Source organism: Dermacentor silvarum, chromosome 1, assembly GCF_013339745.2.
Source record: "Dermacentor silvarum isolate Dsil-2018 chromosome 1, BIME_Dsil_1.4, whole genome shotgun sequence".
NCBI lineage: Eukaryota > Metazoa > Arthropoda > Arachnida > Ixodida > Ixodidae > Dermacentor > Dermacentor silvarum.
In genome coordinates this window covers 207,064,212-207,087,302 of record NC_051154.1, presented here as the reverse complement: position 1 = coordinate 207,087,302, position 23,091 = coordinate 207,064,212, and the positions used below count along the sequence as shown (strand labels likewise).

At 51.8% G+C, this 23,091-nt stretch overlaps 2 protein-coding genes and 1 long non-coding RNA gene across 4 annotated transcripts in view; 2 read left to right on the top strand and 1 right to left on the bottom strand.

Annotated features, from left to right (window-relative positions):
• The window catches only part of LOC119436691 (GTPase-activating protein and VPS9 domain-containing protein 1), a 261,172-nt gene that overhangs the window by 20,322 nt on the left and 217,759 nt on the right, over positions 1 to 23,091 (bottom strand). For both annotated transcript variants that reach the window (XM_037703656.2, XM_049659648.1), the window contains exon 19: positions 7,400 to 7,514. In XM_037703656.2, coding sequence (XP_037559584.1) covers positions 7,400 to 7,514 — 115 coding nt within the window. The remainder of the gene's footprint in view (positions 1 to 7,399; positions 7,515 to 23,091) is intronic.
• Positions 7,121 to 23,091, top strand: part of LOC119436688 (60S ribosomal protein L28) — a 420,941-nt gene continuing 404,970 nt past the window's right edge. Inside the window, exon 1 of the mRNA XM_049659687.1 lies at positions 7,121 to 7,154. Within this exon, the coding sequence (XP_049515644.1) occupies positions 7,136 to 7,154 (19 nt within the window). The 5' untranslated portion in view covers positions 7,121 to 7,135. The remainder of the gene's footprint in view (positions 7,155 to 23,091) is intronic.
• LOC125941840 (uncharacterized) lies at positions 7,521 to 11,521 on the top strand. The gene is made up of 3 exons (XR_007464649.1): positions 7,521 to 9,602; positions 9,892 to 10,103; positions 10,905 to 11,521. It is a non-coding gene; the product is annotated as an uncharacterized LOC125941840 (long non-coding RNA).

Sequence of the window (23,091 nt, the reverse complement as noted above, 5' to 3'; positions counted from 1 at the left end):
CACTCAGGTGTGTAAAGTGTGTCACCAAATGGGTCACCGATCGGACGTCTGTCCCCAGCCAGACACTCCAGTGTGTCATACATGTGGACAACCAGGACCCTGTAGACGGACACGAGTGCGCTCCCAAATGTGCAGCCTGTGGTGAGGGTCACATGACAGGAGACCGAAGTTGCAAAAAACGTCTCAAACCCCAAAGCAACAGACCTCCGAGGGCTGCCGTTCCCCGGACTACCCGGAAGGACCCCTCAACGAAGCCACCTCAACGCCAACGTTGGTTAAGTTCCGACGATGAAAAATCCGCATCGGATCCCTTCCCAGATCTACCAGGGACTCGCCGTCGATCTAGATCGCGGACACCAAAGAACTCCAATGAAAAAAATAACCCAACTCATTCACAATCACCCAAGACGCCTAAATCTAGGGCTCCCGGCACTGCGACCAAGCAAGCGCCACATGATAACACGGTAAGCTAGGCACGAGTCGTTTCCTCCTACTGCTCCTGTAACAGAAAATCCCGCATATAAAAAATTCATTAACAAAAACAAGCTTCTCCACGAGAGCCTAGCAGAAATCAAACGAGAGTTGGCCTTCCTCAAAGCTAGCAGCTGCACTGAACCGAACAAAACAGCACATACTAAAGAAGCAGGCTCGCCTGTGAAGGTTATAACGACGCCTAATACCATGGAGGGCACACTCCAACAAGTAGTGCAACAACTACAAACTATGCAAAATTTTCAGCAGCAGATGTACGCAGAATTACAAAGCCTAAAAACTTACGTCGATGAATCTGTAGCCAGTGTAAGGACTGTGGTTCGTAAGCGAGCCAGCACCAGCCCGGGTGCTCAGTCTAGCCGCCGTCCGAAACCCATACCGTCCTCGGACAGCGAGAGCACTATTCATGGCGAGTAAAACGCGAGCACACCACGAATATCTCGGAGTCTGGCAATGGAACTGCCGCACCTTCCACAAAAAGGCGGCTGCTCTACAGCAATACATTAACACTGCGCCAGTCAAACCTGATGTCATTTGTTTACGAGAGATCGGTAGCAAGCCGGTCAAATTAACTGGCTACTACACGATATCCCACCCAGATTACCCTAAGGTTGCGACGATGGTGCTCAAGGACATAGCAACCAGTATAGATTATCTGGCGACTAGCAGCATCAACCACCAAATCGTAACAATAATACCACAGAAGCACAGCAAAGCAAGAACCATAATCATGAATGTGTATAGCCCACCTAAAGAAAAAAGGGCTGATTTTGAGGCACTCATTCGGTATGTCAAGGCTCACTCCAGCACCCAGGATCGACTACTGCTTCTTGGGGACTTCAATGCCCCTCACACCAGCTGGGGTTACCGAACAGACACCCCCAAAGGCCGGGAGCTCGAGCGAGCGGTCGAAGCATATGACCTCCAACTCATCATTCTCCCTCAAAACCCGAAGAGATTAGGTAACAGCGTCAGCGCAGACACCTTTCCAGATCTTACATTCACAAACAATGTTGACGAGGTATTCTGGACCAACCTAGAAGAAAATCTAGGCAGTGACCATTTCATTCTCAGCATGTCGGTAGGCTCTCCCAAAATTCGACGAGCCTGTGGGCATGTGGTGATCACGGATTGGGTAAATTATCGCAAAGTCCCCATGCCGCAGATATTACCCGAGAACGCTACATACGAGACGCTCATAAAGCAACATCTAAGCGGATAGCGCTCACAGCGGAAACGCCGGTAGTTGATAGCCATCTGCTGCATATGTGGGAAGGCAGAAGGGGGCTAACCAAGCGATGGAAAAAACAGCGACTTAATCGCCAACTGCGCCATAGAATCGCCGAAATCTCCGAGCGGGCAAACGCTTACGCACAGCAGTTAGAGGCAGCGAGTTGGGCGAGTTTTTGCGACTCACTTCGCGAAACGTTACACACCTCCAAGACATGGGCAATACTTCGCAGCGTAATGGAACCAGGAAAAACCAAAACGGCCACGAACCGCAGCCTTCAAAAACTTGCCGGAGAATTTCCGGGAACAGAACAGGCCCTCCTCACTAAGCTCAAAGATAAGTACGTAGGAGAGGTAACCACTCCCCCATGCATCCTACCATACAAAGGGCAAGAAAACGCAGTGCTCGACGCACCGATAACTAAAGCAGAACTCTTTGCGGCAACGCAAGCTGCGAAGAGAAATACTGCTCCAGGACCGGACCAACTCACAAATGCTATGATCCGGAACCTGAGTGACGAACACCTAGAACAGCTTACTCGATATTTTAATGAACAGGTATGGGAGAGGGGCGTGGTTCCACAACAGTGGAAGGAGGCCAAAATTGTGCTTATTCCAAAAGCAGGAAAACCTCATGATCTACAAAATCTCAGACCGATATCACTAACCTCCAGTCTTGGAAAATTATTTGAGAAGGTGATTCACACGCGTCTCACGTCTTACATTGAAGACCGCAGCCTCTTTCCCACAAACATATTCGGCTTTCGCCAACATTTGTCAACTCAGGATGTTTTCCTGCTACTTCGGGAAGAAGTCCTTTGCAACACCACGGTTGGTACAGAACATCTCGTCCTCGCTCTTGATTTGAAAAGTGCATTCGACACTATGTCACATGAACTAATCTTATCTGAGCTAAATGACATCGGTTGTGGAGAAAGAATCTATGACTACGTCCACTCTTTCCTGACCTCTTGCATCGCGACAATAGGTATCGGCACTACACGCTCAGACTCTTTTCCCATGCCCAATAGAGGTACCCCACAAGGGGCGATACTCTCGCCCCTTCTTTTCAACATCGGCATGAGGCGCTTAGCCAAAAAACTCGACGTAATACCCGGGCTCGGGTACGCGTTATATGCGGACGACATTACACTATGGGCCACCAGCGGTTCTTTAGGACAAAAAGAACAAATCCTGCAAGAAGCAGCGACCGCTGTTGAAACCTTCGCTCGCAGCAGCGGAATGAGCTGCGCTCCTGATAAATCAGAATATATCAGGATCCGAGGTCGAGGCCGTCAAACTCAAGAGCCGGTAAACCTCTTTATAGGAGACAGCCAGGTAAGGGAGGTCCAGAAAATGCGAGTCCTCGGACTGTGGCTGTAAAGCAACAAACGAGTGGACCACACCATTAAAACTCTTAGAACTACGGTGAAACAGATCTCCCGCATGATTCGTAGAGTAACTTATCACCGAAAAGGTTTCAAGGAAACTGAGACGATCCGGCTCGTTCAGGCTTTTGTGCTAAGTCGTCTCACATATAGTCTCCCTTTCCAGTACCCCACGAAAACTGAACTAAATGCCCTAGATGCGTTGATCAGAACGTCGTACAAAGCGGCTCTCGACCTACCACAGGGAACCTCCACTGAACGCCTGGTGGCCCTAGGAATACATATCTACGAGGAGCTATGCGCAGCGGTGCTTATGTCTCAACGGGAGAGGCTTAGCTTAACCTCCACTGGCAGAGCATTACTCTGCCACGTTGGTTACCCCGCTTGTCCACAGTACGCGGGAGAAGAACTGGAATCTCTACCTAAAATTCTTCGTGAATAGATCACAGTAGCTCCAATCCCCCAAAACATGAGTCCGAAATACCACCGGGGTCGTAGAAGTGCACGAGCACACAAGTTAATGCAGCAATTCGGTAGAAATCCGGATACGGTCTACACAGATGTCGCTCGATGCAATACTTATAAGTACGCCCTCGCAGTAGTAGGAGCGGCCGCAGATCAAGGGCTTCTGACTTGCGCCACGGCTCGAGTCGCATCTGCGAATGCCGCAGAAGCTTCAGCCATCGCGCTAGCTATAAAAACTAAGGACGCTCTGGGAAAATCGTCGATAATTCTTACAGATTCCCAAGTCGCATGTAGATTATACCTCACCGGGAGGATACCACATAGCACCACTCACCTATTAGGATCCAACCTAACGCAGAACCACATGATCATCTGGTGCCCGGGTCACATAGGACTCGATGGCAATCAGAGAGCGGACGGCGCAGCTCGTGCTTTTGTCAATCGAGCGGCCGACCACTCTTCAGAAAAACCCTTCTTACCGCGAGACATCCTTGAGTACCAACGGCGCGAGCGACGAAAGTACTGTCCACCACACCCTGATCTATCCGGGCGGGACTCTTACGACTGGCGCCGAATACAGACGCACTCATATCCAAATCTTTATTTGAAACATGCCATTCACCCCACATTCTACAGCGCTCACTGTCCGAGGTGCAGAGGCCAGCCAACTCTAGCCCACATTACGTGGGATTGCCAGAACAGGCCACCCAAAATTAATACACCCGCAAATAGCCGGCAAACTTTCCGGAAAGGAGCAGTGGGAGACTTGGCTCGCCAGCGAGGATCGGGAGATGCAACTAGCTCTCCTCGACCAGGCACGGCGGACCGCTCAAGCCAGTGGAGCCCTGGACTAGGGGCTCCACCCACCCGCTCCCTACACCTGTTATTTTTAATAAACGTTTTGATATATATCTGCAGCGTATCTCGGCGGCCTGTTGTAGCACGTAACGAAACTGGTTGAAGGCGCCAAGGACATGTTACGACGACAAAAGCCCACAGCGTGACCAGCAATGCCACAGGCGAAGCAAATAGGCCTGTTGTCTGGCGTGCACCACGTGTCGGCTCGACGAAGAAGCTGGGGTGACTGCCATGGAACAGGAGCAAGGGGAACTCGGTGCGTTGGTGGTGGACGGAATATGACGGCGGGGGTGGCCTTGCGAACGCGGCAGCGTAGTTAGCGGCCGAGGAGTGACACGCGATGGGTAGTCGGCATAAGAGAGCGGTGCCCTCAGGGAAGTGAATAGCAACGGGTAGTCGGCATAGGAAAGTGGTGCAGCTATAGGAGCTGGCAGGCGAACGGGGGAAGTGCGTCAGATATTTGGGCACGGATGGCTTATTGCACGGCCGGCGTCAAGTGTTGGGGCAGGTGCCTTACTGTGAGGGAGCAGCTACAACTAGCAGGCCACTTGCTCTCGAATGAAATCCTTCAGCTGAAGGACGAGAGCAGAAGGATCGGTATGGCCAGCGGTAACTACAATGGCCGAGATGGAGTCAGCCTGTGGGACGTTTTGGCGGGAGATGTTACGTTGACGGTGCAGTTCGTTGAAACTCTGACACAGGCTGAAGAGAACGGTGACAGTGGTCAGAATCTTGGCAAGCAGCATTTGAAACGGGTTGTCCTGAATACCCTTCAGAATATGTTTGATCTTCTCATTCTCCGTCATCGTTAGATTAAGATGGCTGCAGAGATCCAATACATTCTCAATATAGCTGGGAAAAGTCTCGCCCAGTTGCTATGCTCGCTGGCGTAGACGCTGTCGGCGCGTAGCTTGCGGACAGTGGGGCGGCCAAGCACTTCGGTGAACTGTGTCTTGAATGCAGACCAACTCGAGATGTCAGATTCGGGATTCTTAAACCATAGGTTTGCGACGTCGGCAAAGTAAAAGATGATGTTATTCAGTTTTGTCTGGTAGTCCCACTGATTGTGAGTGCTTAAACGTTCATAGGAGGACAGCAAGTATTCGACGTCATGTTCTCCGGCACCGCCGAAGATGGCCGAGTCGCACTGACGGAGAATGACGGCGCAAGTGACAGAGGCAGCCATGGGTTCAGTCAGTGCGTTGCTTGCGTCAGCCATGGTGTTGGTGGGCAACGTACGAGCGTGGAGCTCCAGGGTGACTAGAGTGATCCCAGCGACCACCACCAAATGTAATGAGATTTGTGGAGATGGGTTTGCACTAGGCTCACCCTACGAGCGACAGTCAGGAAAGGGCACGACACTCCTCCGTTCCGGAACGCACAAAGGCGCTACGGCAGGGTTTGTCGACTCTCCAACAGGGCGCAGAGAAGGCTCCGGAGTCAGTTCGCCAATAGACACGGGTTTATTCACCCAAGATACAGCACAGTGCGAGAGTCACGGCGCTTACGGGCAAAGGCTCACCACAAGACCGATCAAGTATGCACGCCTGCTGCACTAGGGCTAACCGGGTAGCGGTCCACCAAGCGCGACAACGAGGAGTCGCGAGAGAAAAGGTCCCACGTAACCTCTTTCGGAACGGAGTTTAGCTCAGCTGTCGTTGCAGCCATAATGTCCTCTCTTGTCTGAAAACGTGCTCCTTTCAATGGCCTCTTGATTTTAGGAAACAGCCAGAAGTCGCAGGAGGCCATATCAGGAGAGTAAGGAGCCTGCTGAACTACAGGAGCCTGGTTTTTTGCCAGAAAAGTCTGAATCAAGTGTGAGGAATGTGCAGGAGCATTGTCGTGATGGATGCGCCAATTTCCTGTTGACCACAACTCCGGTCTCTTGCGTCACACAGCATCACGTAGGCGACGGAGGACATCCCTGTAGTACTCTCTTTGATGATTGTTTGACCCTGTGGTGCGTACTCATGGGGTACCACACCGCGGGAGTCAAAGGAAGCAGTCAGCATCACTTTGACGTTGCTGCGCACTTGGCGGGCCTTCTTTGGTCTTGGTGACTTGGAATGCTTCCACTGTGAAGACTGGGATTTGGTTTCTGGGTCGTACCTGTACACCCAAGAGTCATCACCAGTGATTATGGTGTTCAGGAAGCCGGAGTCACTGTTTGTGGAATCCAGCATGTCCTGTGAGACTTCAACACGAAGCTGCTTTTGCTCCACCGTGAGCAGCTTCGGCATGAATTTTGCCGCAACTCTCTTCATGGCCAAATCTTCGGTCATAATGGAATGTGCAGAAAAAGTGCTGATGCCCACCTCTTCCGCAATTTCTCGGATAGTCATACGACGGTTCCGCATCACCACAGCGTTCACTTCGGTAATAACCTGGTCATTTTGGCATGTTCATGGCCGACCGGAGCGTGGCACGCTCTCCACCGATCTGCAGCCGTCTTTAAACCGGTTGTACTACTCCTTAATCTGTGTGCTGCTCATAGCATCGTCATCGAAAGCTGTCTGAATCCTTCTAATGGTTTCCACTTGGCTGTCACCCAGTTTCTGGCAAAATTTGATGCAGTAGCACTGCTCCAGTCGCTCCGTCATTTTCCTTGCAATAAAAAAACAGACGAGAGCACTGCGCACTACCTCACTCAAACGCTGTGTCCCAGCAACTGACGCTATTGGCAGGCGGGTAAAAATTCGTGCATGCGCACGAAGGTTCAAGGTCGGCTGATGCAAGCGCGCTTGTTTCACATCCATCAGGTGTTCGCAAAAAAAAAAAAATAATAATAATAAGGTCGGATACTTTTCTAACAGACCTCGTATATACATATACAGGGTGAAAGAGAGAGAGAAGAGGAAGAGAGGGGGTTGGAAAAGCTAATCGCTCAACAAGCTAGAAGGCCCATAGAGTTTCACTGAAAAAAGACCACACACATAAAAGTATGACATGCACCACTGGTTACTTACTGATCTCTGAGGACATCTCCATCTCCATTGGGGTACAAGGCATGAACATATATTTGACTCATGATAGCTCTTTCGATTGTGTGCTGAGCAAGGTTTATCTGGATGTCACTGGCCACTGCAAACACAAGACAACAAAGTAAGAAAATCACCTGAGCATAGTAATACTCAGACGTTAGAGACATCCACACTGAGACAAGAGTAAAAATAAGGCATACACAAATACAATAAAAGAATATCACAATCATGCTTGTTTGCACTATGGCTTTATTACAGGATTCAGTGTCCTTGTGCTTCGAGCTGTCAATTAATTCGCCCTGGCGCTGCAATCTACTAGCCTCCTGATTAGCTCAGATGGTAGAGCGACCACCCCGGCAAGGCGTTGGTCACAGGTTTGAATCCCGAACAAGGAAAACTTTTTCTTTAACTACGAAGCTTTGTTGCTGAGAAACCCGTGGGGGTTTCCTTCGTAGCTTCGTGCTACATACGGGTGGATGTCAATTTTTCCTTTAATGAACCTTCCTCCACCTTGCGGAATTCCACAGAACCGATTTGCCAGGATGAAAATTCTTTGTGAAAACTGGAAAAGCACCAGCACTTTGCAGCAAACTGACTGCTGTACAGGACTGTTACATAAAAATACTAGGCCTGCGTACTTAAAGGGTTCCTGAAACGATTCGGACAAATTTTGTAGACGCATAGGGTACAGCTACAGTAAAACATTCGCGTAACAATTTAAGTGAAGCATCTCATATTAAAAGAACTAAGGACGATTACAAGTTACCCTACTTCCTAGCCATGCTTTTTCTCCTCAACTCGTTCGCCAAGTGATCGGGGCTAAGCTCTGCCTTATTGCTGCATGTCAGAAAAATTTTGCTCTTCGTTATGACGTCATGATAATGGAGACGCCATGTCCGGCATTTCAAAAACAATGTTAGTATCAAATTAAAATATCCTATTAAGCATTTCCCAACCTTCATACTTGCTAAGTGTCGTACATTTATGTGCAAGAAGCATGTGGAAGAGTTTCAGCAGCTCCAAAAATATGTGTCAGTACTATTTAATTCCCTTTGAAAGTACCCTCACTTTATTAAGCTTTATTTAAGCTCTTGTGTAGCACACTCTGTATAGGCCTTGGCACTGGTAGGAGTAAGATTTAAATGTAGACCACCTCTATATATTATTCATGGTACTGCAGAAAAAACAAGATAGTAAATGGGATTGATGCCTGAAAAGATTGTGATAAATTAAGATATGTGGATTGGGACAAAGCCTTTAGAGACATTTTTTGGCCAGCTAAATGCATGACTGAAAAATGTATAGTTGAGATTCTACTGTATGTTTTGCCGTAATTAACAATAACAGCGACACACTTCAGCTCAATATTCTTAGAACGTTGAAGTTGAGAACAATGAAGGCTACTAATTCATAGCCATTCCAAAGTTCCTGTGACTTTAGTGTAACAGCTAAAGACCAATGCTTGTATCGTTTGCTGTGTCACACCTCATGACCTGCCATAGAAAAGGTAGCAAAGTTAACAGCTTGTAACGCAATATGCAGGTTAGTGTATGACATTCTAAAATAGAAATTCCGGCTAGTTGGTCTTGCATGACAGATGTTTCCCCTACATTAGACAAGGGATGACCGCAGAAACAAGACTAACAAAGTTATTTCTACAGTTGTCCTTTGTCTAATGCCTTATGATTTACCTGTATTAAACTCATTACAATTCTAATGTTATAATGCACTTCATTATTTTTTAATGTGTGGTTGGAAGAGCTTCCTTAGCCATATTCAACCAATAAAGGATCTCCACTTGGGTGTTCACCATGCATAGCAGTGAGTAGGCTGCTAATTATCTTGTATGGTGTACCAAGCTCCTTTAGGCCAGGGCCAGACCAGCTCCTAGACATAAACTTTTTATTTGGTATTAAATGCACTTATTTAGAGAACATTCCATGCTTCCAACAAATCTGATGTACACAATTCCAAAATAGAATGGAGAGCCATGTTGATTTCAGACACTATCAGCATTCTTGTTGGCCTGCTGTTGCCTTTTACATGCTTTCAGAACTTGGGGCTATTGTTTCTGCATTATCTATTGGTAGGCTTGTGCAATGAGTTTTTAATATTGGTTTCGCACCTCATGGCCAAGCACAGGTTCATTATTTTGTGGAAATGATGGCTTTTGTATGACCATGTATCAGTTGCGCACCGACGGGGGGGGGGGGGGGGGGAGATTCGGGGGTTGTAACACCCCCCCCCCTCCCCTGAGGCCGACTTAACCCCCCCTTTTGTTTAACCCCCTTTCTTTACTTACGCATTTGAGTGCTGCAACTAAGATGTAAGACGCGCAATCGTCTGCACCCTCGCAAAAAGCGCATTTTTTTGACAATTTCCCGTGAAGAAATCGAAATTAGTGCAGTTTAGATGGTATTGGCAAACTGTAAACCCCCCCCTGGCAGAGATCCTGTGTGCGCTACTGCCATGTATAGTCGACTATTGTGAATTCAACCCTGACGAAGTGGTACAAATTGGTAAAGAAAGGCAACATTTTGCCCAAATATTGTCATTTTACTTGCCTTTTATCACTGCTGCTATTCGTGCTTAAATAAAGATGCTTGAAATAGCGTCACATAAAGCAGGTCATTGCCTTGGAACATCTTTTCAGCCTTTGCCACGAACTGTAACGCCACATCTGAGGCAGGTGTCGAGTCCAGGGGCCGTATTCTGTAACGCTTCGGTTTTCGAAGGATTCGGTTTGCGTGCAGCGATTGGTCGCCGCCTGGGTGACGCCATCGCCTCAGGGCGCGAACGCATTTTTTGATGACGTCACGCACATGTCAATCACGCGGAAACCGAATTTGTCGTCTGCTACGAAGCGAAGCCGCGCGCGCTGCTTCGGTCTGATCCGAAGCGCGGTGTGCCGTGTGCAGAGCCTGTGCGTGCCGTGTGCACGGGCGAGATAGCGGCACTTGGAGCGAAATGACGGCGTGTGCGGTGCCTGTGGCGCTTGTTATCGTGCTTTTAGCGAGCCTCCGTGATAGACAGCGACAACCTCGACGTCGACAAGACGCCTTTGAGATGACAGACGAGGGATTCAGGCGACAATTCAGATTCTCAAAAGAGACAGCGCTCCGACTGTGCGAGGAATTTGAGTGTGTATTTTGACCGCAACGCGAAGTTAGCGTACGACGTCCCACCTAGCGGCATAAATGGGCAACCGAAGTAAACAAAATTCGTTAAGTCACTCACCGCCAGTACAACTCACACACGTTTCATGATGAAAAACGTAAACCTCATCAATACCATGAACAAATTATTTTTATTTACCAAAAAACGCTCGTAAATTGCTATATTTTTACTCGGTCTGTGACGTTCACTGCCACAAAAAGAAACCTTCGCGCCGATTGGCGTCTGTCCTTCCACACGTTTTCAGTACGTCAACGGACCGCCCCAATGTGACGCCACCGCCAAACCGAAGCCTTCGAAAACCGAAGCGTTACAGAATACGGCCCCAGGTTACCCTATGCTCAGATACACCCGCATGCCAGAATGCTTGCGGCTGCTGCTGTTTTTGCCACTGACTGCTGTGGGGATCGAGGTGCCTTCCCGCGCCTCGTCCCCCAGCTCGCGCGTGGCGCTTAGCTTAATCTCCGGGAACCGCCGCCATAACGGCAACATGGCGGACATGGCGAGCGCGCCGGACTTACTTTCCCGCGCAAACCGTGCTTCTCCCCCCCCCCCCCCCCGGGATTGGACTTGCCCCGCGAGAACACGTCACCGGGACGCGCCCTGATTGGCCTCCCGCGCGGCGGCCCCCGGGCACCCTCTCCCCCCGAGCTCTCGTACGCTGAGCGCTTCCTCGCCGCGGCAGAGAGAGAGGCTCACAGGCTCGCAACGAGGTGGTTACATGAGACCTTTGTTCTCGCGACTCCTCGTTATCGCGCTTGGCGGACCGCTACCCGGTTAGCCCTAGCGCAGCGGGCGCGCGTACTCGATCGGTCTTGCGGCGAGCCTTCGCCCGTAAGCGCCGTGACTGTAGCACTGAGCTGTACCTTGGGTGAATAAACCCGTGTTTGTTGGCGATCTGACTCCGGAGCCTTCTCTGCGCCGTGTCGGAGAGTCGACGAACCCTGCCGAAGCGCCTTTGTGCGTTGCGGAGTGGAGGAGCGTCGTGCCCTTTCCTGACCGTCGCTCGTAGGGCAAGCCTTGTGCAAACCCATCTCCTGGCGCCCAACGCGGTTTCGGCATGGCATCAGAGCAGGCCCCTTCACGGCCCTGGTTCCTGCTAGACCCCCTGGCTACGGACTTAATGTCCTTCGACGCGGACGACACCGACAGCAGGAGGTACGTTCGCCTCGGCGACCCTCTGCTTTCGGCCACCGGGGGCGATCCCTTCTTTGGACAACCCTTTGGTGACGACCGCTCGGATGTGTACGATAGTCCTAGCCATGCCAGTTTCGGGTTTCCTCAGCTGTTTGAGACGCGCGCGGAGCAGGTGCCTACTAGCCCCTCCGACGTGCTGTTTCCGCTCGCTGGTCCCTATTTGTCCAGAGCGCAGCAGAGTACCCCGTGTGTCGCATCGGAGCCACCCCGCTTAGAATCTCGCACGAATACGCTCGCCGGCCTCCCTTTGTCCCGAGCGTCGTTCGCCGCGCCATGTGCCGCATCGGAGCCACCCTGCTTAGATGCCGGTACGAATACACTCGCCGACCTCCCTTTGTCCCGAGCGTCGTTCGCCGCGCCATGTGCCGCATCGGAGCCACCCTGCTTAGATGCTCGCACGAATACGCTCGCCGGCCTCCCTTTGTCCCGAGCGTCGTTCGCCGCGCCATGTGCCGCCGACGTGCGTGAGTCACCCCGCTCCGCTGTCGATCCGTCTGCCGGTCATGCGAGGCCTCATGCGCCTGTCGGAGCGGCAGCCCAGCTCTTCTCTTTGCCGTTTACTGGCCCCAGTCGGTCGGTCGTGCATTGAGCGGACCACCTGTCCGTTGGTCCTTTTTGCTCTCCGGAAGTTGGCGTTAGCGTACGTGCCGTTTGCCGTGGAGACGTACAATCCGGCTTAAGCGCTTGTGCGAGCCATAGGGCCGCCTCGCGCGCTGGGCGTTGACATGGCAGTGGTACCTTGTTCTGCGCTACCGGAAAGGGAGTTCAAACGTGGTGGCGGACGCCTTGTCGCGAGCCCCTGTTTCGGCGTTTGATCCTTTGGTCCGCCACTCCCGTGAGCATTCGCACCAAGTAGAAGCCGGAGCCTCAGTCTCCAATGGCTCAAAAGGCGCGAACCTCATGCACTTAGTAGAGACCGGAGCCTGTGTCTCCAATGGCTCGAAAGGCGCGACCCCCGACGGCGAAGCGATCCTCGGATTGCCAGCCCCGGGAGAGGACGTTTACCTGGTGGATCCCGTTACCTCATCGGGTATTGTCTTCAGCAGGCAAGAGCTGCTAAAGGCTCAGCAGAGCGATCCATTTTGTAAATAGCAATCGTTGACGGGCTCAAAGAGCCGAGCTCCCAAGAGGAGCGGGGCGGCAAAGCCGCCGGGCGCACCCGGACAGCTGGTATTGCTGTTGGCGCCGAGTGCCACGCAGCTTGTATTGTTGCGGGCACGTGGGATCCGTATCTGCTTAAGCAGAACGACCCGTTTTGTAAATAGAAATCCTTGACAGGCTCCAAGAGCCGAGCTCCCAAGAGGAGTGGGGCGGCAAAGCCGCCGGGCATACCCGGACAGCTAGTATTGCTGCGGGCACGTTGGATACGTATCTGCTTGACGCCGATAAAGTTCTCCTGCGCTACATCCCATCTGAAGAGGCTCCTCAGGAGTCTTTCAAGGTGGTGATACCCCGCAGTCTAAGGAAAGCCACCCTGAGCTATTTCCACGACTCGCGGGTGGCCGGACATGCGAGTGGCCTTAAGACTTTCCAAAAGTTGTGCCGCTCCGCTACCTGGCCAGGCATGAAGCGTGACGCTCTTCACTACGCCCGCTCATGCCGCGTGTGCCAATGTATGAAGCCTCGCGCGGGCAAACCCCCCGGGCTCATGCAGCCAATCGACAGCCAGCTACCCTGGCAAGTCGCGGCCTGTGACATTATGGGACCTTTTCCCAGAAGCCGGCGAGGCTACGTTTTTCTCCTGGCTGTCACAGATCACTTCACGAAATGGGTTGAACTTTTTCCCCTTCGGAAGTTAACGGCACGCGCAATCTGGGACAAGTTGACCGAGGTCTTGAACCGCTTTGGCTTTCCGGCGGAGCTGATAACGGACAACGCGTCCTACTTCACGGCCAAGATGTTCGTGGATGCGTGTGCTGCCTTTGGCATTAAGCACCGCAAGACAACCACGTATCACCCACAGGCCAACCCGACAGAACGGATTAACCGGAACCTCAAGCCCTTGCTCGCGGCCTTTGCCCAGCAACATAGGGATTGGGATGTCTGTCTTAACGAGATAGGCTTCTCCTTGCGGTCCACGGTGAACCGTTCGACTGGGTACACGCCCGCTTTCCTCAACTTCGGGAGAGAGCTGCCAAACCCCATGGACCGCGTTCTGCGGACCGGCAGCAGGGCGTGCGCCACGAAAGCCGGCCTTTCCGGCTACGCGGCGGAACTGCGCTCACGGATGGACGCGGCCCTTGACCTGGCCCGTTCCAACCTGGCAAAAGCGCGAGCTGGACAAAAGGTCCAATACGACCGGTCACATAGGGACGTGCACTATGGTGTCGGCGATCTCGTCCTCAGACGCAACCATGTCTTGAGTGACGCCGCCAAAGGCATCTCTGCCTCCGTGTCGGCCAAATGGTTGGGCCCGTACCGAGTGGAGACCAAAATGTCCCCTCTGGTATACAAGCTGGCTGACTCCCAAGGGAGACCAGTCGGCGGTCCAGTTCACGTCTCGGACCTCAAACCTTTCGTTGCCCGTACCAACGACTGGGGAGAGGGGGAGGCGGTCAACGAACCGCAGGCAAACCGTGATACGGCTGGCCCCAGGCCACGCCACCGGTACAACCTACGGAAACGCACCTAGGCAGGTTTTCTCCCACCAGCTGGTAGCCGGACTTTATTCCCTACCACGCCGATGAACGGAGAGACACAGCTACGGTGCGAAGGCGTACGTTGAAGCGGTGACAGGCCATTTTGGCCTAATATACCCTCTCGTACTCACCCGCCTTCTGACGCGCCTAGTCAGCTTTCCCCCCCTAGCAGGTAGCTGGACTTCATTCCCTACCATGCCGGTGAATGGAGAAATGTAGCTACGGTGCAAGGACGCACATCGAAGCGGTGACAGGCCCATGTGGCCTAATATACCCTCTTATGTGTTGCCCAAGCCTCAGCCTGGCAAACGCCCCTTTTTGGGCTGTCAGCCAGGCAGGCAACTTCCTTGGCACGCCGGCTATGCCAGGGGGCGTTCCTGTCCTTCACCTTGCGTCGTCCAGTCTGCTCCCTGCGCCTGGCTCCACTGTGCCACCAGTCTTGCTGACCACGAAGCCGGCTGTCCCTGGTCTTACCATGCCAGCCAATGTTGCTGACCTCAAGGCCTGCTGCTCCTGGTCCTTCCGCCATGAATGACTCCTGCCTCTGCGGGCCACGAACCCGTGCCAGCCTTGCCTCCTGCTGCCTAGGCTGCCGCTAATTGTGGCTGGTCCCCAATCAGGCGCTGACCTCTGGCCGAGGAGGGTCACTCCGGCTGCCGCTGCTGGCCTGGCTGCCGGTTATCCCGGCCTGCTGTTCCTGCGCAATCCGGGGAGCCCAGTGACTTCTGTGGTGGCTGCTGCGCCAAAATGGCAGCCACGCCTCGCGCGTTCCTGGCTGCTCCAGTCCGGCGGACCTCGAGTGTTGCTGGCTGAACCATGGTGCTGCCCTGCCCCGTCTTTCCTGGGCTGCCGACTCTTCCACCTGGCAGGGGGTCCTTCCAGTGTGCGGAACTTTGGTGGCCAAGGCAAACCCCTGGCTTTGTGTCAAGAGAAGCGACGTCTTCACCTTTTTGGACTGCTGTGGCCCCTTCTCCCTGTCCTGGTCCTGAGGAAGACGACGACACCCTCTTGGACTTTGCCCCGTTGGCTTAGCCCTCTTTGGCTGAGTCAACCTTGCCACTTGGCCTCGGTCAGCCACTTTGGAGGCTGGCCTCGGTCTTTAGGAGGGGGGAATGTGGGGATCGAGGTGCCTTCCCGCGCCTCGTCCCCCAGCTCGCGCGTGGCGCTTAGCTCAATCTCCGGGAACCGCCGCCATAACAGCAACATGGCGGACATGGCGAGCGCGCCGGACTTACTTTCCCGCGCAAACCGTGCTTCTCCCCCCCGGGATTGGTCTTGCCCAGCGAGAACACGTCACCGGGACGCGCCCTGATTGGCCTCCCGCGCGGCGGCCCCCGGGCACCCTCTCCCCCCGAGCTCTCGTCCGCTGAGCGCTTCCTCGCCGCGGCAGAGAGAGAGGCTCACAGGCTCGCAACGAGGTGGTTACGTGAGACCTTTGTTCTCGCGACTCCTCGTTATCGCGCTTGGCGGACCGCTACCCGGTTAGCCCTAGCGCAGCGGGCGCGCGTACTCGATCGGTCTTGCGGCGAGCCTTGGCCCGTAAGCGCCGTGACTGTAGCACTGAGCTGTACCTTGGGTGAATAAACCCGTGTTTGTTGGCGATCTGACTCCGGAGCCTTCTCTGCGCCGTGTCGGAGAGTCGACGAACCCTGCGCCTTTGTGCGTTGCGGAGTGGAGGAGCGTCGTGCCCTTTCCTGACCGTCACTCGTAGGGTAAGCCTTGTGCAAACCCATCTCCACACTGCACAGGAACACCGCTTATCTCGGGACCCTTCTATGAGACGGTGAGAGATGCATTCCCCCTTTAGCAGGAATCAGCATCTCTTCAATGGCATTGGCATCCGGCAATGACCTTCGAATTGATTTAGTATTTATTTTGTTTTATTTATTTATTTAAGGAGGGACTTCGGAAACTCTAACAGCCTACCACTGTATCTAAAAAGAATAGAAAAGACATTGTGGCAGTTCATTTTTGGTTTACTGTGCAGTGCACTTCAGTTTTCATGCAGGGGCATTCCTTCATTTTTCCTGCATCGAAATGCTTATAGTCTAGCTTTAGACAAGTATGGTAAGTTGTCCAAGCTGGTGGAACTACATGTTGACAAGCAAACAATGTGAAGGTGGACGTTGACGCAAGGAACATGAGCACTAACTTCGAATTCTCAAAACCTCTGTGAGATTTGTTTTCCACTGCATGTGCACATCACGTGAGGCACAGAACTTTTGTTACAACAAAATGGGTTGCAAGATGCTGATAAATAATAAGCGAGTGATCGGGGCTAAGCTCCGCCTTTACTGGCTCTGTCATGGTGGGACATCAAGTCGTCTACTTCAGGTTGTCTTGGAGCCAGCGAGCAAAGCCTCTCCAACCTCTCCGTCAGCTGCCTGGAAGTCGATCCCAAGCAAGAGCTATCGAAGCCGCGTGTGTTGCGAGCATTCTATCGCAGTGTCGAGCATGTCCAGTATTCCAGTAACCACAGGCGAGCTTGGCATTTTGACGGATGGGTGGAGGCGTAAACTAAAGCCCCTCCATACTACTACCGCTGTAATGAAGGAGCTTTAGCGTAGACATACGTGAGTGGCCTGATCGGCATGCGTGGTCCAGCCACTTCGTGGCACAGAGCTTAAGGCGGGACGCGGTTCGCATCGCGATATTTGGCCAAAAAACCGATTTTTTGAAAATCACATTTTCAGTTTGTATGACTTTTTTCTATTTTATTTCAAAATTTCGTCACGGAAAATCGCGCGGAAATGATGTAAAAAATGTTTATCGAAGCTAAGGTGGCGAGGAGTTTCTCGAAAATAGCGAAAAAACTGCATTTTTCAAGCCGCGATATCTCCGCAACCGCGTAACCTAGCGCCGCCATCTTGGTCTCGATGGATAGCGCGATTCTCCGTCTTCAAATCTGGCGCCTCGGCCAGCTGCACCAGGCAAGAGCAAGCGCACAGCAAGCAAAAGTTTCAAGGTCTCGCGGCGGTTTCTGATCGGCAGCGCGCGCCACGTGACTGTACGCGGCTCCGCATTGGTCTCCAGGGCGGTTGCCCTTAGCAACCGGCGGAAAGGTCGTCTGCTCGCCGCAACGAGGAGCCGATTTCGCGTCTTTTCTAAGTCTTTTCAACTCGTCGCGGCGTGGTTTGGAGATCGTATCTCACTCATGATAACGGACCGGCGCTCGCTTGTTAGAGAAACGAAAAACATTGTCAAGCTCGGCCCTTCTTAGCTTGGAGAACGGCTCTCGTCTGTGATCATGGGCCGGCGATCGTTCAAGAAAAAACGCAAGACTGCGCATCAATTTGGTGCTCGTAAGTCGAAGCCATGGCCCGATCTCTAAAAAAAAGTTTACTCCGGCGACTTCAGCAGTGACAATGACGGTGGCATGCAGCACGACGCGGACGTGCAGCTAAGCACCTCAAGCACGGATGGAACATCGTCCGCGCGTATTGGCGAAACTGTTCAGGAACCCAGCCGAAAAAGATGCCATGCGGAAAAAGAAAGCTGCAAAAGCTCATCAGACCATCAGGTCAGATGGTCAAGCGATGCCGCATCGCAAAGGCCACAAAGGACTATAACCCTGGTGCCTATTAAATTTTGACAACTTTGAACCTTGTTTTCTCAGTACAATTTTTTTGGCATGTTGCTCAGCTCGTGGAGCAGATATCTTGGTAACTACTTTACAAATTTTGATTGCGTTTGTTTTGTCAGACTCACTCAACTGTACTTTAGGGGATAGCGCTCTTCTTTTTTTATCCTAGTGTTTTAAGAATACGTAGTAGGGTTCCTTGTTTGCAGTGTAAGCGTGCTCACTGCAGTGGGACTGGAGAAAACATAAACTACAAATTTTAGTGTTGAAAAAAATTATTTCGAGAACGCTATCTCCTTCTGCATACATTTGGCTGTGCATACAGTATTTAACAAACTTTTCACTTGATTTCGTAAATCCTCCAGTCCCTCCACGAGGTTCAAGGAAGAAATAATTTGTCTGGCAAAAAGTTTTCATGGTACCGCTTTGAAATTTTTATGAAAGCATCATAGAGCCATTATTATTCTCTGTACCAATTTTCATTGACATCCACCAAGAAACAAGAAAGTTAGTACCGAAAGCCCCCTTAACCAGCCAAACACGGAGCTAATATTGCTGTAACCAAGTCTCAAACATTTTAAACATTTAAAAAGGCAACGTGTTCAAGCATACGTTCCTGCCAAAAATTTGCACCAGCAGCAAAGTAGAATACACTTGGTGCTTTGCGCCACCAGGTGGCTGCATCGTGCAAGCAGTTCACGTTTGCGCCTCCGTTCATCCCATAAAACATCCAGTACACTTGCACTTGCATTTATCCGAATACCCGACACGCTAAACCTATTGTGGTGGTAATCCTTCGGCGTAAAGTGACGGCCGCAAACGCGTAGATGCTGGCGCCCTTCGCATACCGACAGTCTGATGCGCTGCAGCCACTCCGCTCGTCTGCTGCCTTGCAGAGGAGCACGAAGTAACAGCTTGACATATTGCCAGTCGCTACGTTTGCAGCCCACAACGTAACAAGGGCAAACCATGGTGCTCGTGAAAAGAACGAAGACCAACACTGACCGCGCAGCTCTCATCAACACGGACCACGTTGTAACACAAGCAGACAGCACTTGATGTGTGCCGGAAGTGCTTTGAGTGTAGCGGTACATTGTCCTTGTGCATTCTCTTTCTGTTGCTTTCTTTTTATAGAATAACTAACATTTCAACTATTACGAACAACATTTGTTCACCATAATGTTGAAAAATTATTTATGACTCGCCCTGGGCAGCCAGTGGCATAGCTTGCCCTACTGACGTCATATGGTCAAATCGCATCACCTAATCAGGGGCAGCTGAAAACTCAGCCGATTGGCGTGCTGCGATCGGTAGCGATGTCCCCCTTTAAAACCTTATAATAAATTACACGCTTTATGCGGAACACTTAGATATGTCAATTAATGATCAAAAGGACCTACCCTAACGACTCAGTACGTTTGTACAATATCGTCAAAATCGTTTCGGCGTCTCTTTAATAAACTAGACTGCCCAAGGTGGGTACAGTGAGAGAACATGAGAACTAAAACAAACAAATACACCACAAGCACTGTGCACTGTACTATCAGCATCAAACGAAATGCGAACAGCGGAGCGCGTGGCCGAAGCATCGTCCAGTCATCACCAACGACAGGCGCGTACATCCGGTTTGACCGCACTGCAAGGTTATGCTCTCCCTTTTCGTTTCTGTTCTGCTTCTCTTTTAGTTCACTCCTCTGTTTGCATTTCATTTGACGACGATAATACATGGCTAATAACCATACAGACATCTTAAAGGACTTCAAACCAACTGTTTGACACAACTTCTACTTGGCATGCTCATACATTAAGGGCTTCAATGGCTGTTGAGTCGGTATCTAAGCGAGTCTATGGAAGAAAAGAGAACTCAACCTCAAACATGAAGGCCCACTCCCTCTCACAAGCCGCATGTTCACACTGACATGCTGCAAACATTCAAGGCAAGAATTTTTTTTGTAGAAATTGTTTTTCCCATAACTATAATTTATTTTACTAAAACAAGAAAGACTGCAGCACCTCTAGCCATGATAATGCTGCTTCCAGTCTCAATGTTGCTACAAGTCTTCATATTTAGCAATTTTTGCAATTTTATTAATTAAAGGTCTAAACCAAAGCTTGTGGGGATGCGTGACTCTCACGCGTCTCCTGTAATCCGGCTTCACCGCGTAGCTAAGTGCCGACGGCGGTCGTGGTGGTTGCGGCGCATTGCGAGAGATGGCGCGGGGGTCGCGATGCTGACGCCACCAAACGGCGGGGTGACTTGGGAGAAAAAGGTCAACGGCGCTGCCTCTTTGGCTTGGAATCGGCGGCCAACACGCACGGACGCTTCGCGCGTGCGCCGGCCCGCTTCGCGCGACCGTCGCGCGAGGCTAAGAGCAGGACACCGGTATGGACGAACACGGATCGTTCGAGCGCGTCACCGTTCGCGTGACTGTACACGTGAACGACTAGGCGATGGTGTCATAGCATGGGGCGAACGTATTCACTCGCTATCGGGTCGCGGTGAGTCGGACTTCCTTGATTTGTCGCGCGCCCGTGTGAATGTTCAATTGGTTGTAATTCGGCTAGTGTGCATTAGTGTATGAAAGGTGCAATAAATGCCCTTTTGATTGTTGCACTACTGTGTTGTCGTTCCTTTGTCCCAAGAGCACGTGTGAGACCCCACATCTGGCTGCCCAACGTGGGGCTCTTGGGGCATCGGAAGATAATTTTAACAGTTTTGCTCGGTTCGAGATGTTTCAACCGAAGCGTAGTCCTAGCGTGGATTTTGATCGCTAGTGTCGGCGGTGTGCTTTCATGAGCGAGGCGACGGTTGCTGTAGCGTGTTTGAACTTTTCAACATGCTAAGCCTTTTCGCGAGTGTTTTGAAGTACACTCGTCGGTACGAGAGCCACGTGGTCTGCATCCTGGGAGAGCGAGGCCTAGCGCCCGCGGAGCATTGGCAAGCCTGAAGCGAGTGAGTACGGAAGCCTCGTGGGCGGTCCGAATTTCTTATGTAAATAGCGTCTTCTATATCTTTGACTTCGGAAGTCGAGGCTCAGGGAGCCGGGTGGCCGCGGGCCAAGGGTGCCGCTACGGGCTGACTCTACGTCATCCGCTTGGGGCGCTAGCGGCGTCCGCGGCTGCCGCCATGTTGGAGGTCGGCATCCCGTTTGCCCTTTCGCGACGGCGAGCGGTTGTGTCCGTGGTATATGTCTCGACGGGCGAAATAATGAGATTTACTGCCTACGCGCATGACCTCCCGGGTCCGGAGAAAATTTGTTATGAGCAAAAAGTTCATTTTTGCGGCGGCGTCGACCCATATATGACTACGACGACAACGAAGCAGTGTGCGACGTGAACCTTCTTCCGCGTGTGGAGTTACTTTCACGGTATAAAAGACTGCCTCGTTCACGGCACAGGTTTCGTGACCAGGGAGGAACTAAAGGCCTACAAATCGATGGAGGCCCACACCTATCTCACAAGTGGATGGGTGCAACAGCCACGGGTGAGGGACCTCGGCAGGGGCGTAGCCAGAAATTTTTTTCGGGGGGGGGGGGGGGGTTCACCGGCCGGGGGGGGGGGCATGCGTCTGCTTTCCTCTACGTCACGTGATCGATAATAAATATACATAATAAATAAGTGCGTTTCACAAGTCAAGGACGGCGATACGCGTGAAAATGCACGTGTGACCAGGCTATACCTACTCCCATAGCAATAGCTTGTTCGCTCCTTCTTTGCGCTAGAAAACTTAAATACGCGCAGAAAAGCGTAAGCAGGGTTCGTACACAATATTTGGCTGGAAATTCAAGGACATTTCAAGGATTTCAAGGATGCAAAAAGGCAGAATTCAAGGAGTGTTAGCGTAATTTTATTTCCTCACATGACTTAGGAAAGGAGCCCTATTTTCGCATTAATTTCTCTTTCAAGAGCTGTTATCTCCGCTTCTTTTTCTTTGGCTGTTCGACGGAAACTTCGTCGCCTTTCGCCTTTCTGGTGGCTCTTCAAGGCAGATTCCCCCATCGTTGCAATGTCGACCGTCTTCTGACATAATGCGCACATTGCTCGATAAGGATCGCTTGGTTCCGGTCTCACCCAGTGACGATAGTCCTTATGTTGCAGCCACGCAGGCTGAAACTTGCACTTCCCGCCTGGCATCTTGTCAAAGTAAACACACAACGCAAACGCGAACTTCACTGAAATGGCGCGCACGAGGCCGACAAACGGCCCGACTATAGTACCTAAAAGACACATACTAGTGTGCCGAGAGCGGGTGTCGCGGTAGCACCGAGTGTGATGCCTGCCGCCGCCGGCCGCTTGGTGCGCTGCACTTCGAGACTGTGCCGGACCATGCTGAGACATGGGCGGACTCCAGGCAAGACACGACGCGAGTCTCCCCATTTGCCCGGTGATCTGCCTCTTATGTTCTTGTCCCAATCCGCAATACGTTCGGGGTCTGCGGACGCGCTGGGTAATGAGATGAGCCGTTTCTTTCCGCGTCTCTGGGAAATCGCGGTTTCGCGACCTGTTCAAAGTTTCTTTAGACAGACGAGTGCACACATAGATGCAAAAAACCCACTCACAATAAGAAAAGACTGCAACGAAAGCGGCAGCAAGGCGAGAAATGAACTAAGCATTGCAATCGACGCGTAGCAATCAACGCATCGCAAACGAACGCGAGTCGAACACCGCAGGATTTAGCATGGTGCCGACAGGCATCGCCGTCTGGTGGCCCGCGGCGGCAGGCATCACAGCCCGCGCCACCGTCCCGCGTTGGAGGCTCTCGGTGGACGGCACACTAGAGTATATTCTAGGCACTATACGCAAGACGAGCGAGCGATATGTCTCGCATTGGATTGGATTTCCAATGCATATTAGTTGCCAGACGACGTAGGGGCTGCGAGATTTAAAACCGAAACTTCCTGATGTTGCCCTTTAGTCAACACAGCTTGTTTTCATGGGCATTCGTAAGCGAAAGGGCCTTAAATATCAGCATGACTTGCGGAGGTACATCGTTAATTTCCCCTAGCGGAACAAATCCCACGGGATTTTCAAGGATTACAAGGAGCCCACGGGTATTCAAGTAGTTTGAAGGGCCCTTGAACTTACAC